The following is a 15,993-nucleotide window of genomic DNA, read 5'->3' on the forward strand; positions in this document are numbered from 1 at the left end:
CTTTTGGAGATTGTAGGATTATGCAGAAGGGTTGAATTCTTACTCTTGGAGTGGAGGTTCTATCTACTGTATATACCTGAAGATAAGCCAAGTTTTTCAGCCCTATTTTTAAGCTGAAAAAACCTCCCCTGGCTTATAATCGGGTCAAGACCAGCAACGGAGCCTGCAGGCTATTGCTTGCAATATATGATATATTTCTCTCTTACCCTCCCTTATCAGTGTTTACTTTTCCAAAGCCTCCCTCACTCTTAATCAAGGGAATGTTTGAAACGGGAAAGATGCCCTTACAAGTCAAGAAGAAGAAAAATAAATATTCATTAATCTTATGAAAGCATTTTCCCCTGAAATATTTGTTAAACTCTCCTACAGATATATAGGCATTAACCCATTGCAAGCTTTTGCAATCCTTATGTACCTATATATCTCTATCTATCTATCTATCTATCTATCTATCTATCTACATTAATTTTATATATGAATTTTCCCCTCATATGTTTGCAAGTCTCTGCAAATCCTATATATATATATAGTTATATATATATAAAGAGAGATGATAGATATGAATATATTCTTATCTACCTATATATAGGGCTTGTAAATATTACAGGGGAGAAATGGCTTACAAATATTGTAGGGGAAATGCACACACACACACATAGAGGATTGGCAAACATTTTAGGGGAAAATGCATATGTGAAATTAGTATCTATAATTATAGATCTATATCTAGCTCTGCATTGTTTATATAAGCATTGAATGTTTGCCTGTTACTATGTTGGCAGCTGGCCTGAGTCCCCATGGGGAGATAGGGTGGGATCCAAATGAAGTTTTTATTATTATTACTACTACTACTACTACTACTACTACTATAAGGTTATTGTTGATACCTTTTTTGTTGCCTCTACATTTCCACTTATAGAGCTAGTTTATTGTTTTTCTTTGAAATACAGTAAATATTCAAAAACATTTAACCTACTGATACCTCAATTAATGTCATTTTATTGGTATCTATTTTTATTTTTAAATTTACCAGTAGCTGCTGCATTTCGAACCCTCGGCTTATACTCGAGTCAATAAGTTATCCCAGTTTTTTGTGGTAAAATTAGGTGCTTCGGCTTATATTCGGGTCGGCTTATACTCGAGTATATATGGTAATTTTTTTTAGCACCTTTTACTGAGTCTCCTTAAGAAAGAAAAAGTGCAACAACAAACAACAATAATAATGCCAGTATTGGAAATTTGGGGAAGATTGACAGGCTTTTGAGGCTTGGCTGCCAAAACATCTTTAAACAATTAGCCCAGCTTCCCAGTTAGTAGGCCTATCTTCCACATTTCAGTAGAATAATGCCACTCCATTTGGCAATTCTTAGCAACCAACAACATTAAAATAGCTATGCTGAGGTTTTGACATTCAAATCATCAGAATAATTCAAATAATTTATTTAGCACACTTTCCTAAACCCTTTCTCTGTCCTTAGAAACTTTGTTGGACTAAATTTAATGAGGCAAAGTATTATGAAAATGGCAGAAATGTACACAATATTTCATTTTCCTTTCTCATTTTTAAAGACATAGCTTGCAAAGAAATTTACCACAGTTTTGCTAAAGGCAGCTTATTTTTATACTCATAAACAGGCTTTGGGATTTTCCTTCGACAGCAAGTGGATGTGTTCAGATGCTTCCAGGAGCAAGATTTCAAGCCTTGCCATGCAGTGAACATCATTCCTATATTTGTGAGAAAGAAATAGGTACTAAGCAGAGTAGCTGGTTGTTTGGTACGAGGGCTATCCACAAAGCAGGTTACATTTTAGAATTAAAAATGAACAAAGTACAGTAGAGTCTCACTTATCCAACACTTGCTTATCCAACATTCTGGATTATCCAACACATTTTTGTAGTCAATGTTTTCAATACATTGTGATATTTTGGTGCTAAATTCGTAAATACAGTAATTACTTCATTGCATTACTGCGTATTGAATTACTTTTTCTGTCAAATTTGTTGTATAACATGATGTTTTGATGCTTAATTTGTAAAATCATAACCTAATTTGATGTTTAATAGGCTTTTCCTTAATCCCTCCTTATTATCCAACATATTCGCTTATCCAACGTTCTGCCGGCCCATTTATGTTGGATAAGTGAGACTCTATTGTATAGGAGAAAACATTTACCATATGCAGTTGAAAGCCACACCCAAATACCACATCTCACGTAATTGCCATTCAAATTTAGGCACTTACCATAGCGATGAATGAGCTTTGTAAATCCTTCCCCACTAAATTCTGCCGCTTGCGCCCTCAACCACTTGTTTCAGCAATGGGAGCATGGCTGGCAACGCAGCGTTTTGGCGACGCTGCGCAGCTGCGGAAAGGGCTGACCGGCTGGTTGAGGGCGCAAGCGGCAGATTCCCCCAATACCGTCATTTCCCAAGGATGGAGGCATCTTCAAAATGTTATCTGGACTCTCCATTCTTAGGATGCAGCGTTGGGGATGGGTGAAGGGAGTATTCATAGCTTCTCTACATTTGCGAAGATTCTCCGCGCAAGGCCAACTATAGGATGCTCATTCCTTATCTGCTGATAACAATGCAGCTAATACTGAGGTCCATTTCCAATGGTTATTAAATGCTGTATCAGATAACTGTCAGTACCTAAGATGATCTTAGGAGAATTGTTAAACATGGTGAGTATAATCATAATTGTTTAAGAATGGTAAAGTTTGCCTCTTTCCTTCAGACACTCTAGTCCTGTATTTAGTGTAATTTTTTTAGTGTACAATATAACATGATTTTTTTTCTATGCCTTTTGTCTGCAAATTAGCAATATGTTTGCTTCCAATAATCATGTAACAAAATTATTATTGTGCTTTCTAAAAGCTGGTCTCGACCTTTTCATTGATTATCCTGGAAAAATACTCCTGGCTGTTTATCCCCTGGCTATGTATAAAGATCTTGATGAAGCAAGATTCCATTGTGTATTAAGAGAGAACTGTACTGGAATAAGTAGCTGGCCAAATGCACATTTTCTTGTGACAGGAATGGAAATGGTGTCAGGTTCAGCTCATCATATCTTTCGCTTAAAAACAAGTAAGCTCTCATTATATAGTTTATCCCATATAGTTTATCATTATAGCTACCTGTGATGTTAATGGTTTCTATATAAAATGCTTGCTTGATTTATTGTATTATAATGAGGTAAGTACCTGTTGGGAAGGAGAAGAGAATAAAGTATTGAAGTGAATGCTGATTGATGGAATGTTTATGGAAATTTGCATGGGATCATTGATGAATGACAGGGTTTCAATTTGAGTGAAGAGCAATTGATTTTGGGGGTTGAGAAGAGTGCAGCAAAGAAATGTATTTGAAAGGGAATTGAGTTAGACTAGTGTTGAAGTGAGAGAAATGAATTTAAGTAGAGTACTTGGTAAGGATTTGATTTGACCTGAGAGTCGATAGAGAGAATGGTGCTTTAAATGTTACATATAACATTTTTTGATTTATTTTCAACTTCTGTAAAATAAGTTTTGTTTTTGTTTTTGTACACTTTTGGTCTTTGCTATTACTTTTGAGAGTTAGGTTTCAGATTATGCCTTTGTAGTGGCAACATTGAAAGTGGAAAGATGGAATCCTCATGGCTGTAAAAGTGGTATAAAGCTTCATAGGAACCTTGAGGACATTAAATTTGCCTCTCAGTTGGTGTCACACAAGAGGACAGGAGGGAGTCCTTGCGCGAAGTAGATTTGAAGATCAAGGAAAGCCCTCACACCGAGTGTTTGCAGAGGATGCTGTGGTGTCTTCACAATGAATGGGTTAAGACTTATAAATACATACATTGATATATACATACTATTTATTTATTTACTGTACTTATATACCACTTTTCTCACCCCTGGGGGGGGGGAGGGGGGCTCAAAGCAGTTTACAACATAATATTGGTAAAATTCAATGCCAAACTTAGCTGAAGTACTTCAGAAAATTACTAAAACCTTTTGTTCCTATCTCTGATCTCTAGAGGGGCAGCAGACAATGCAAGAAACTGCTGGATATTTTAGCATTCTAAATCAGCTCTTTTTATTGTTGACTCAAAACTACAAGTTAGTTCATCCCACCTGTTCATCTCAGCTGGGAATGGAAAAAATATTTTTCTTTGAGATATTTCCACATCATTGGGGTGGGTGGATTGCTTTTAAAAATTAAATTGGGAAATAGAATGACAATAGAGATATATACAGTTGTGCCTGATATGGAGAAAAATCATACACATGGTATGTGGAAAGGGAAGGCAGTATCCAGAATTTTCCAAATAATAGATTCAGGATAGATAAAAGAGTATTTCCATGGTTTATGACAGCTTGTCGGATCTACTTTGTTTTTTACTAGTCTCCTGAGATTCACAAGACAAAGCCTAATTCCAAAGATAGTGTATTTAACAATTAAAGATTCTACTTAAGTGAGGAGTTCCAGCACTGATTGGGGCTCACATTCCATTCAAAACCCACTTGATTACTCATGGCTTTCTGCATTTCAGAAGGAAAATTAAATGGATATTTGGAGGATGTTATTTCTGCCACTGTTAGACATTTGGAATTTAATTTCCTTGTTACCTGCTGCAAATTGCTCCAAGATCTACCAGAAGAGCCCGTGTTGCTTTCTTACCACTGTAATAGTAGTGTTCCCATATTAAAGGCTGCTATGATAATTATGGATGGGGTTTAGAGAGTGTTGTTGTTCAACTAAAAAGAGATTAGGCTATCCCCTACCTTATTCACCTTTCATAAAGATCTGAAGACCTGGTGGTTTCAGCAGGTTTTTGAGTAAACTACTCTGTATACCTCCGACCTATGGCACTGGAACATGTTATGTAAGATTCATTCATCCCTGATTGGATTGTTATGATATTGGCCAATGAACCCTGTCCTCTTGACCATGGTTGGTTGTAATTGTTATTTATTGTCTATTTTAATTGTATGGTTGTATTTTTTAATATTCTCATTTTTTGACTATGTAATTTATGTTGTTTTTTGATTGGAAACGCCCTGAGTCCTTTCGGGGAGATAGGGCGGTATATTAATAAAGTATTATTATTATTATTATTATTATTATTATTATTATTAACCAGGTGAAGATGAGGGGCTTGTGGTGTCAGGGGCTTTGAGACTAAAAGATGCTGTTTCAGAGCCAGGGAGAATTCTGGATTCAGATACAGCCAAGATGGGTGAACAGGAGGTGCTGTTAGAGCAAAAGCCTGCTTCTGTATTGTCGTGTGAAAGTACTGATGTTTTGGAATCTAGCAGTCAGGGAGGTGATCTTTCACCTACTAACAGCAGCTGAGATAACATGAGCTCATCCGAGGGAACAGTGGATTTGGATAAACATTCCCGTCTGGCTCAGAGGGGGAGGGATTCAGATGCAGAAGATCTGAGAGACTTCATTGGAGAGAGAGCAAGAAGCGGGGAGTGCAGAAGAATGTGTTCATGCTTTGCAGTCTTTAAAGTTGAGAGATCTATGTAGGGATTTTAAATCTAGCAACGTCACTCAACCTGAGAGGTTACCTGACCTTGTTCTCAGTTCAAGCCTGGGTTGGAGACCCAAGATTTATACTCGTATTCTAGCTTCTTGTGCCAGGGATTATTCTGGGATTCATGTTCATGTTTTGCTCCTGGTTTTAAGCTATGTATTTTGGGTTTATCCTGCCTTCATGCTCCAGTTACACTGGCTGTGGATTATTCTATGTAAACAGTTTGGCTTGGCTTTTTGCCTATGACTTTTGCCTGCTATATTAACTCTTGGATTTGATCTTTTATTTACTCCATGGTGTTTTACCTTTTTATATATGCTTTCTTAATAAATTGTTTTGACTTTCACGTTTGGTTTCTTGGTGAGTGTTGTGAGCAAGGTGAAACCCTGCTAAGGTGCAACAGAGGAAAAAAAAATTTTGCTGTAAAATTGTAATTCATATCACTTGTGAATGTTGTTTATGTGTGTTTTGATGCTGAGAATTGATTTGAATTAATTGCATTTCAGGTTGTTCACCAGGACATCATGGGCATCTGTGTAGTAAACAATGCCCAATGTGCAGGGATAGTACACGATGTAACATGGTAACTGGTTTCTGTGATGAAAAGACAACATGTAAGGATCAAACATCTATAGAGAGTTGTTCAAAAAGTAAGTTTTAAAAAACACTGTGTGGTTTAATGCACAGAAGATATTGGTGGATTTATTACGTGGCTAAAATGGCTGCTGACCATGCTTAACTTCTTGTGGGATGCTTCACAGTTGGTGGGATTTTTATAATGAAAAGCAAGATAAAACCTTGTTTCAGTGTGGCTAACACTAATCTCATTCAGTGTTTGAAGAATTAATGTTTGCAATTTTTTTAGCAAGAAGTAACATGTATGTAAAATTGCAGATGTACTCTTGAATACAGTGAACTTCTGGTTCTTAGGAAATAACCAGATGGTAGCTAATTAGGAGCTTATAAGAGTTTGCCCGTCGGTTTCCACTTTCATGTTTGCGTCTCTGGATGGTAAAAAGGTGTTAGAAATGTGTAGCCAGATGGTTGTTCATTCTGAAAATGAATCAGGACGCATTTAATTATCAGAAACCCCTAGAGGAAGATTATATTTTCTTGCATAAGGAAACCCAATTCTTTGAGTTCTCTGTGCATATACACTTGTGGCGTATACTGCGCCTGCACAGGCTCTAACAGAAGCTTTCCAAGCTATATATTTTCAATTTTTGTTGGTAGCCCCACACACTCCTCCCTCAGAACATAAAAGGCGCTTAGGCTCCAGCACCCTAGTTCTTTTTCTTCCGCCGCTGCAGCAGCTCTTCGGAAACTTGTTCGCAATGTTGACCACAGCTTTCAAGAGATACACTCAGTGCGCATCAAAGATCCCGGACTCTGATGGCCACGCTAAGTGCCTGCTCTGCCTGGGAGAGAGCCATGTTGCCATCTCCTGCTCCCACTGCCAAGCCTTCATGGCGCAGGCAGGAAACAATAGAGCCTCCTGTCTTAAGGCAGTGCTCTATCAACCACCTTACCAAGGCTGCGGTGAAAGCTCCAGCTCCGACAGAAGCCTTGTCAAAAGCATCAACAGCCTTGAGAGCTTCAAAGGCGCCTGGCCTCCACTGACCGTGAGTTAGGTGACATCAGCAAGATCCTCTTGGTCAGTTTCCGCTACACGGCCATCTACCTTCTCCATAAAAATTGCATTCAAGAGGCTCAGGAAGAGACAGAGGATGTGAGCAAAGGTGGTAACCCAATCCCTTCTCTCTCCAATTACGCCTACTCCGGGGAAGTCCTTCAACAACCTGTTTAAAGTGCAAACACAGGGGGTGACAAAGAAGAGAAAGGCTCTGCAAACCCCACACTGCTACCTGCCAAGCGGACTCAGCAGACCTCATTGGAGACATCTTCCCACCATTACTCTCCATTCCAACGAGCACAAGTTTACCAAGACCTGTCCTCCTCAGATTCACACTTGGAGACAATGTTGAATGGAGAACTCCAGGACTCACCACGTTGATCTGTCCATACTGTAATCCAGATGCCAAGACAACAGCTGCCAGCACCAAATCATCTGTCTGCGGCACACCAAGAACTCTCCCCCCCCCCCCCCCGAGAGGTCTTCCAAGAAGGGTAGACGAACAGCAAGGCTGGACAGAGCAGCTGCAGAGGGGATATCAAAAACCCCTCCACAACCTGCTCAACACGAGCAGAGACCCGTAAAACACATTCTGCCAGTCCTGCCTCTTCCCCATCAAAGGTCAGAGGAGGCAAGCACTTTGACTCAGTCAGCCGTAAGCTCTACCCTCCTCACCCGCATCCCTCCTCACCAGAATAGCCAACTACGATGCCTGTATGGGAACCGGCCAAGAACTGCTGTGGGAAAAGACCCAAGCCTTCCATGTAAAGCTCTCGGAGGAAGACCAACACTCCGAGGCAAGAAGAAATGTTGCTAACCCACCATCAGATCCAGATGGTAAAGCATGCAGATGACACCGCAGTCAAGATGTTAGCCCATCCATACTCTGCCATCATAGCTATGCTCGTTGTGCCTATTGACAGCCTCCTAATAGGTTATCGAATATCTCCCCTTTGATGCACTTGGACTTTTCAACTCGGGAACTGTCGACAAACTGAAGATCAACCATGAATTTAAGACATTGGCAGCAAAGTGCGGGATCTAACCCCAGCAACGACCACAAAGAACCAGATGGTGCCAAACCTGGTACAGAAGTCCTCGCCAGTCATTCTATCAGCAGCAGCAGAAACAATCGCTGGCCCACTCATTGCAGCATCAGTGTTGTCCTTCCTATGGAGGTAACCAGAAGCAGTGCACCAGGTCCAACAACCAACCAACCTAAGTTCTGTGTTTGACAATTTCCGTGACGATGCAGTCTCCTTGTTGTCTACTACTACCGACAACACATTAACCTCAAATCCATCCTGCGACATGAGGGAAGCCTCCCACAAGGATGATAAAACATCATACAAAAAATTCAAAACAAGGATTTCCAAAACCATTTATTAGAAAAATTAAATTAAATTAATTATTGAAATACAATGAATTATGAAATCCACAAAATAGTTAACATCCATTATCTACTAGCATATCGAATTAACTGAATCTTTTACAAAGTCTTCAAAAACATAAGGGATCAAACATTCCAAGAGACTTGATACTAGCTAAGAAGAATGCTGTAATTCTTCCCTTGAGAGAAAAGCACCCACATCTGATTGTTATTCCTTCTGCAGCTAACCTCAGCATGATCCTTATTACTATGCAATGTATATAATTCTATGAATAAAATGATCAAAACATGCTGTGACTTCTGTTTACTCAGCAGGAAGAACTGACAGTCAGGCAGTATTTCCTTTTTTCTGAATAGTTAGAATGACTTATGTATGCTATGAGTGAACACAGATTTGTTTTTTCATTCCACAATACAAAGCAACGCCACTACAAGAATATACATTGCTGTTCGACAGTGGAACTCTCTCCCTGGGGCCGTGGTGGAGGCTCCTTCTTTGGAGGCTTTTAAGCAGAGGCTGGATGGCCATCTGTCGGGGGTGCTTTGAATGCGATTTCCTGCTTCTTAGCAGGGGGTTGGACTGGATGGCCCATGTGGTCTCTTCCAACTCTACTATTCTATGATTCTATGATTGCTTTTTCTTATCTTACACAAGTTGAAAGAAATTCTACATCTTTATGAAGATATTGGGATTAATTCATCATAGACCATGAAATAGTTAACATGTTGTTGGGTTGGATTCAGATTTATTAATACTTAAACCCATTGAAAATGGTAGGGCAAATGCATTTCAACTAAATTATGCTAATGTAATAGGACTTAATTTTTTAAAATTTATTTTATTAGAAAATACAATTAACCATTTTTCAAAAAATGCAAAAAGAAAGAACCCATATCTATGTTGGGAAAGTACATGGTATTTTTAAAAAAGAATATTGTTAACATCTTAATACTGCTTATACATACCATCATTAAACATATTAGGATTTTACATACTCTAATCTGGATTCCCCGGTGGCACAGTGGGTTAAACCACTGAACTGCTGAACTTGCTGACCGAAAGGCCAGTGGTTTGAATCTGGGGAGCGGGGTGAGCTCCCACTGTTAGCCCTAGCTTCTGTCAACCTAGCAATTCGAAAACATATATCTGAGCATACCCTGGGCAATGTCCTTGCAGATGGCCCATTCTCTCACACCAGAAGTGACTTGCAGTTTCTCAAGCTGCTACTGAGATGAAAAAAAATCTCTCCATCCCGACATTGCCTTTGGGACCAACACCAGCTATTGAATCCGAAGCATACCCCTTTGCAAACTGAATAGCCTCTTATGTGGAAGCGTGGCAAGATATAACCTCAGGTGCCTGGGTCCTCAACATTGTCCGAGAAGGCTATGTTTTAATGTTTGAAGAGCTTCCCCCAACGGGACAGATCCTCACCACTCAGTCATTGGATGCTATATGAGACGAAGTCAAGGCCTTACTGCTCAAGGGCGCAATACAACCGGTGCCATCAGAGGAAGACGCCTGCACCTTCTCAAAATATTTTACCATCCCCAAGAGGGATGGTGGCGTTTGCCCAATTCTTGACCTCTGAGCCCTGAATACCTTCCTGCTCACAAAAAAAGTTCAGGATGGTGTCGGTCTCATCCATCCTCTCTGCTTAACAAAGGAGATTGACTTGCCACCATAGACTTACACGATACTTACTTCCACATCAGCGTCCATCTGGCCCACAGAAGGTTCCTCTCCTTCAAGCTTGACCGGCAAACATTCCAATTTACAGTGCTCCCCTTCAGACTTGCAATGGCACCAAGAGTCTTCACAGAGTGCATGTCAGAGGTAGCGGCACACCTCGGACAACAAGGCATCATCATATTCCGTTATCTGGACAACTGGCTCCTAAAGGCACAGTTGCGTTCCTAGCTACAGCTTTAGACTCCTTGCTTTATGTGAACAGTCCTAGACTCTTTGGGCCTACTGTTGAACATGGAAAAGTCACATATCTCTCCATTGTTCTCAATAAAGTTCATTGGGACGATGTTTGATGCAAGGACTGAGATGGCGTTCCTCCCTGTAGACAGGTTCCACACCTTGCAAAATGAAACCCACTGCTGCCAGAAACGCAGGAAACTTTGAGACAGGGACATCCAGGTCCTCCTTGGCCACATAGCATCGATGGTCTCAGTGACGCCATTTGCATGTCTTCACTTAAGACCGCTGCAGAGAGGGTTCATAGAGCACTTTGATCTCCTTCGGCAGCAAAACTCCAGCTTCCTCACAGTACCGAGGCAAATACTGTACACTCTCATCTGGTGGACCAACCCACACGATGTCTGCCGAGGGGTCACCTTCCACACTCTTCAACCAACTGAGGAGATACCTACAGACTCCACCTTCGGATGAGGAGCCCAGTACGGTACCTTGACAATCCAAGACCACTGGTCCGACTAAGAATGGACCCACCACATAAACTATCTGGAACTTCTTGCCATCTTCAAATCCCTGAAAACCTTTGTCTACCTCAGTGATGGCAAAACTATGACACACGAGTTAGCACTGACACGCCTAGCCATTTTTGCTGACATGTGGCCGCATGCCAAGAAGGACATTTCATTCTTGGCTCCTGCACGGCCAGGTACAGCAGCCGAGGATGAAACATTTGCTGTAGTGTAGGCCAAAGCAACAGAACTCCGGCACAGAGCATCTAGTCCTGGAACTTCCAGTTAGGCCTTTAGGGGATCTTTGACCTCACTTCCTCTTAGCAAGCATGAAGCAGTGGAATGGTGCAGGGGACTCATCTCTGGGGGCCCTGTGATCGGCATTTCCTGCAACCACATAATCACTGCAACCATAATCCAATCTACTGTTCTGGGGTGTTGTGGATTTCTAATTGACCATCATTACTGAGATATGTGAGGAGGAGGCTGGAAGAGGCAAGGACCTGTCTATGGGTGCAATTTCCCGCCATTAAAAGTAGCCATCTTAATTTACATAAGGATCGCCATCTTGCAGCGTAGTGCAGACTCCATTTCACCACTATTGCTATTGTGTATCCTTATTAACCCCTATTTCTGCTATTAACCCTGGCCTTTCCTAAAAGACAGTTACACATGTCATCTTGTGGCCAGTTAGGCTAGTTAACCCCTAATAGCCTGGAGGGCTAACAGGCTATCTATAATTCTATCTTTCGTCACTACCCCCCTGATGGAGAACCCTAAAAATAAATAACCAAGGTTAAGTAAAGAAAGTGGTAGTAGCAGTAACTGACCCTTTCAATAGACATGGACTGAGTTGTTTGGCATTATAGAAAAAAAATGGCAGATCATTTTGTGTTCTATGTACTGAAATGATAGTAAGCAGAACTTGGAATATAAATAGACATTTTGAGACTAATCATTCCCAGTTCTTGAAAAAAAAGTGAGGCTGTAAGGAAAGAATACATTTCCAGGCAGCTACATCTTTATAAGAGCCAGTCTAATTCCGTTCTTAAATCTGTAAAAGGCTCTACAAACATCTGCAAGTTTGAGCATTGCTCACTCCATAGCTTAGCATGGAAAAGGACTCAGTGAGGGAGAATTTATTAAAGAAACTTTCCTAAGATGTGCACCAGTTCTATTTCACAATATGCAGAATAAAGATGCAATTATTAAGAGAATATCTGAGTTACCACTCAGTAGAAATATAAAGGATGGAATAATGAGACTGAACACAAACGTACAACATCAATTAAAGAGAGACATAAGTAATTGTAAATATTTTTCTATCTCAATGAAACTACTGATGTCAGATCACATGCTCAGTTGGCCATTATTGGTCGATATTCTGATGGTCTCACAATGAGAAAAGAGTTGATAAAGTTAGTATCAGTGCCAACAAGTACATCAGAAAGCGAAATATTTAAGGTTGTTATACAAACATTCTGTGACCTAAGCATTGATATCTCAAAAGTTGTGTCAGTGACAACAGATGGGGCACCAAACATGGTGGGGGAAAAAAGTCGGATTTGTCAAATTGTTTACGGAAGTTATTGGACATCTGATTGTGCCTTTTCATCAGGAGGCTTTATGTGCCAAGGCAAAATTCACCAACATAAACGACTTAATGTCAGTTGTTACAAAAATAGTTAATTTAATAGCTGCTTGCCCCCTTTACAAGCGAGAATTTTCTGCACTTTTACTGGAGGTTGATTCCACCTACAGTGGACTGTTGATGTACAATAACGTAAGATGGCTGAGCCGAGGCAAAGTTCTTGAGCACTATGTAGAGTGCATTGAAGAAATTAAGGTATTACTTGAGGATAAGGTTCTGGGAAACTTTCCTCAGCTCAATGATGATAAGTGGGTCAACACCTTGGTGTTTTTTTACAGATCTCTGTTCATATTAATGAACTGAACTTAAAATTACAAGGTTTTGGCAAATGTATTGACGTTATGTTTGGATACATAAAAGCTTTTGAAAGTAAACTTAAAATTTTCAAGTGAGATGTAGAAACCAAAACTTATAAATATCTTCCTCGAGTAAAAAAGTATTTTGAGAAGGCCAGTGCAGCTGTACAAAATGAAATGGAACCCTTGCATATACAGTACCAGCATGTTTTAGGCTCGTTACTTGACCGATTCTGTGATAGTTTTAATCAATTTAGAAGCCTAGAACAGACCATGAAAATAATTAAGTATCCTGATGTAGTAGTCTACAATAGTTTGGAATTAAATGGTTTCCAATGGATGCAAATTGAAGTTTTGGAGAGGCAACTTGCAAAATTTCAAGACAGCATCTGGTCTCAGGTGTTTGTCGACTTGAGGTCAAAGCTTGAGAATCTGGAAAGGTGTTGCTTGGAGAATCAAGAGGAGTGCCACTACAAACAGGAAATTTGGAGTGCCTGGAACCGATTACCAGACACTTTTAACATACTGAAAAATATAGCAATGGCTTTGCTCACAATTTTTCCCTCTACGTACTTTAGTGAGACCTTATTCTCAGTGTTAAATAAAATCAAAACCAACAAATGAAACAGGTTGACAGATGAAGTTAGTAGCGCTTGCTTGGACTTGAAGTGTACAAAATACTAGCCTTCAATTGAAGATTTAGCCAATGAAATTCAGCAACAAAAAAGTCATTAATAGGTAGGTTAGTTAAAGAATTCTGCCTCCCCCTCACTTATCTTAGTTCATAGCACCCCACACAAGTAAAATCATATCAAGACCAACAAAAGAAACTGATTGACAAATGAACAAAGAAGTCACTAAGCAGGTAAGTTAAATAGATTTTCCTTTATTAAATACAGCTATATATTACAACTAGCTGTGCCCGGCCACGCGTTGCTGTGGTGTTGTCTGGTGGTGTTGGTGAGAAATTTGAGTTAGTGGTGATATTGAATGTCTGTTGTATGGTTGTCTTTATGTTTAGTATGTACAGTAGAGTCAGGCCTCTCTGAGTATACAGCTATACTTTTTCTATGTGAAAAAGATAAGCAAACACTCTAAAGGTTCCAAACATAAAAAGAGATGTGACATGTCAGGGCCACAGAAATAGTCAGGTCTTTCTGAGTATAGAGCTATGTTCTTTCTATGTGAAAAAGATAAGCAAACACTGTAAAGGTTCCAAACATAAAAAGAGATGTGACATGTCAGGGCCACAGAAATAGTCAGGCCTCTCTTAGTATACAGCCATCTTCTTTCTATGTGAAAAAGATAAGCAAACACTCTAAAGGTTCCAAACATAAAAAGAGATGTGACATGTCAGGGCCACAGAAATAGTCAGGTCTTTCTGAGTATAGAGCTATGTTCTTTCTATGTGAAAAAGATAAGCAAACACTGTAAAGGTTCCAAACATAAAAAGAGATGTGACATGTCAGGGCCACAGAAATAGTCAGGCCTCTCTTAGTATACAGCCATCTTCTTTCTATGTGAAAAAGATAAGCAAACACTCTAAAGGTTCCAAACATAAAAAGAGATGTGACATGTCAGGGCCACAGAAATAGTCAGGCCTTTCTGAGTATACAGCCATCTTCTTTCTATGTGAAAAAGATAAGCAAACACTCTAAAGGTTCCAAACATAAAAAGAGATGTGACATGTAAAGGCCACAGAAATAGTCAGCCTCTGCAAACATTAGGATTGTATGATGTTGTTGTTATTATTATTATTGAGAGGCTGGGTGGCCATCTGTTGGGAGTGCTTGGATTGTGTCCTGCATGGCAGATCGTGGGAGGTGTTCGCTGGCCCTGATTGTTTAGTGTCTGGCATTCCCATGTTTTAAGAGTGTTGTTTTTTATTTGGTGTTGTGATTTTAAGCTTGTTAAAATATTAGGAGAGAGATTGTGTTGATTGTCATGGTTCATAGCATATATTTAAAATATAGAGTATTAAAATGGGTTGGATATTGTAGAAGGTTGGAGTGGAGATAAATGGTTTGTATGATGGGCGGGCACTAGGACCCAGGGGACAGCCTTTTCCCATTGCCTGCCTTCCCTGTTGCTGGCGGCCATGAGGGCTTCTCTTTTCCCTCCCTCCTGGGCATGGCTCCCGATGGGGCCTTGTGGGTTCTCTCCATGTGGAGGTGCGTGAAGTGATTTTGTGTTGTTTCAACCTTAAGGCGTGGATGATGGGTTGTGTTGTCCAATGTCGAGGTTGGGGGGCCCGTAGTTTAGTTGCTTTGCTCGGTGCCGCGATTCCATCACTCTTTTATATATATAGATTATACATTTTTGTTATCTAAACTATACATATTGCAAAATTATGGGTTTTTTCTCGAAGTGACACACCACCCAAGTCATTTGGTGAATTTTGACACACCAAGTGCAAAAGGTTGCCCATCACTGGTCTACCTCATTGCCAACAGAGTAGTACAAATTTTAACTGCCTTAACAAACAGGGTGGCACCAATTCCTGAGGCTGACGCTCAAGATATGGCATTGGTGCATTGAGTGCAACATCTCAATTTCGGCAAATCCATGTGCTGGGATGGAGATGATGACCTAGAATACTGCCTCAGCAGATTGAAGCACACTACCCACAAGTGAAAGCTCAATCCCCATAAGTTACACCAGATCTTCAACAGATCGGGTTGGCTGTCAATAGACAGCTTTGCCTCTCTGACAAATGCCCAGCTACTCCTTGAGAGCCCTCTATTTACAGATAGAGTAAATACACTTTTTACATCCTACGACAAAAAGATGCTATGAAACCCGGTCTACTCCCAGGGACTATCCCACTTGATAGCCTTAACCATTGAACTCTGTTACCAACTAGCACACCACCCACCACCCTCTTTGATCCAGCCTCGAGGAACGAGGGGCCTGGCCACATCCACAGCCTTCCTCCAAGGAATCCCACTGGATGCTATCTGTAGGGCAGCCATTTTGACCAACCCCATGACTTGTTTCACACTATAGACTGTACACGAAGTCCCACCAGGACACAGCCTTTGGCAGGTCGATATTGTGTCCAGTATCATA

The 15,993-nt window shown here is 40.3% G+C and overlaps 1 protein-coding gene across 11 annotated transcripts in view; it reads left to right on the forward strand.

Moving 5' to 3' along the window:
- The window catches only part of LOC107983185 (uncharacterized), a 263,915-nt gene that overhangs the window by 103,627 nt on the left and 144,295 nt on the right, over positions 1-15,993 (forward strand). For all 11 annotated transcript variants that reach the window (XR_010002771.1, XR_010002772.1, XR_010002773.1 and 8 more), the window contains 3 exons: positions 1,636-1,748; positions 2,878-3,087; positions 6,025-6,168. Coding sequence is in view for 8 of the 11 variants with exons in the window: in XM_062970409.1 (XP_062826479.1) it covers positions 1,636-1,748; positions 2,878-3,087; positions 6,025-6,168 (467 nt within the window). In the remaining 3 variants the exon portion in view is untranslated. The remainder of the gene's footprint in view (positions 1-1,635; positions 1,749-2,877; positions 3,088-6,024; positions 6,169-15,993) is intronic.

The sequence above is a fragment of the Anolis carolinensis genome, chromosome 2 (assembly GCF_035594765.1).
Source record: "Anolis carolinensis isolate JA03-04 chromosome 2, rAnoCar3.1.pri, whole genome shotgun sequence".
Taxonomy (NCBI): Eukaryota; Metazoa; Chordata; class Lepidosauria; order Squamata; family Dactyloidae; genus Anolis; species Anolis carolinensis.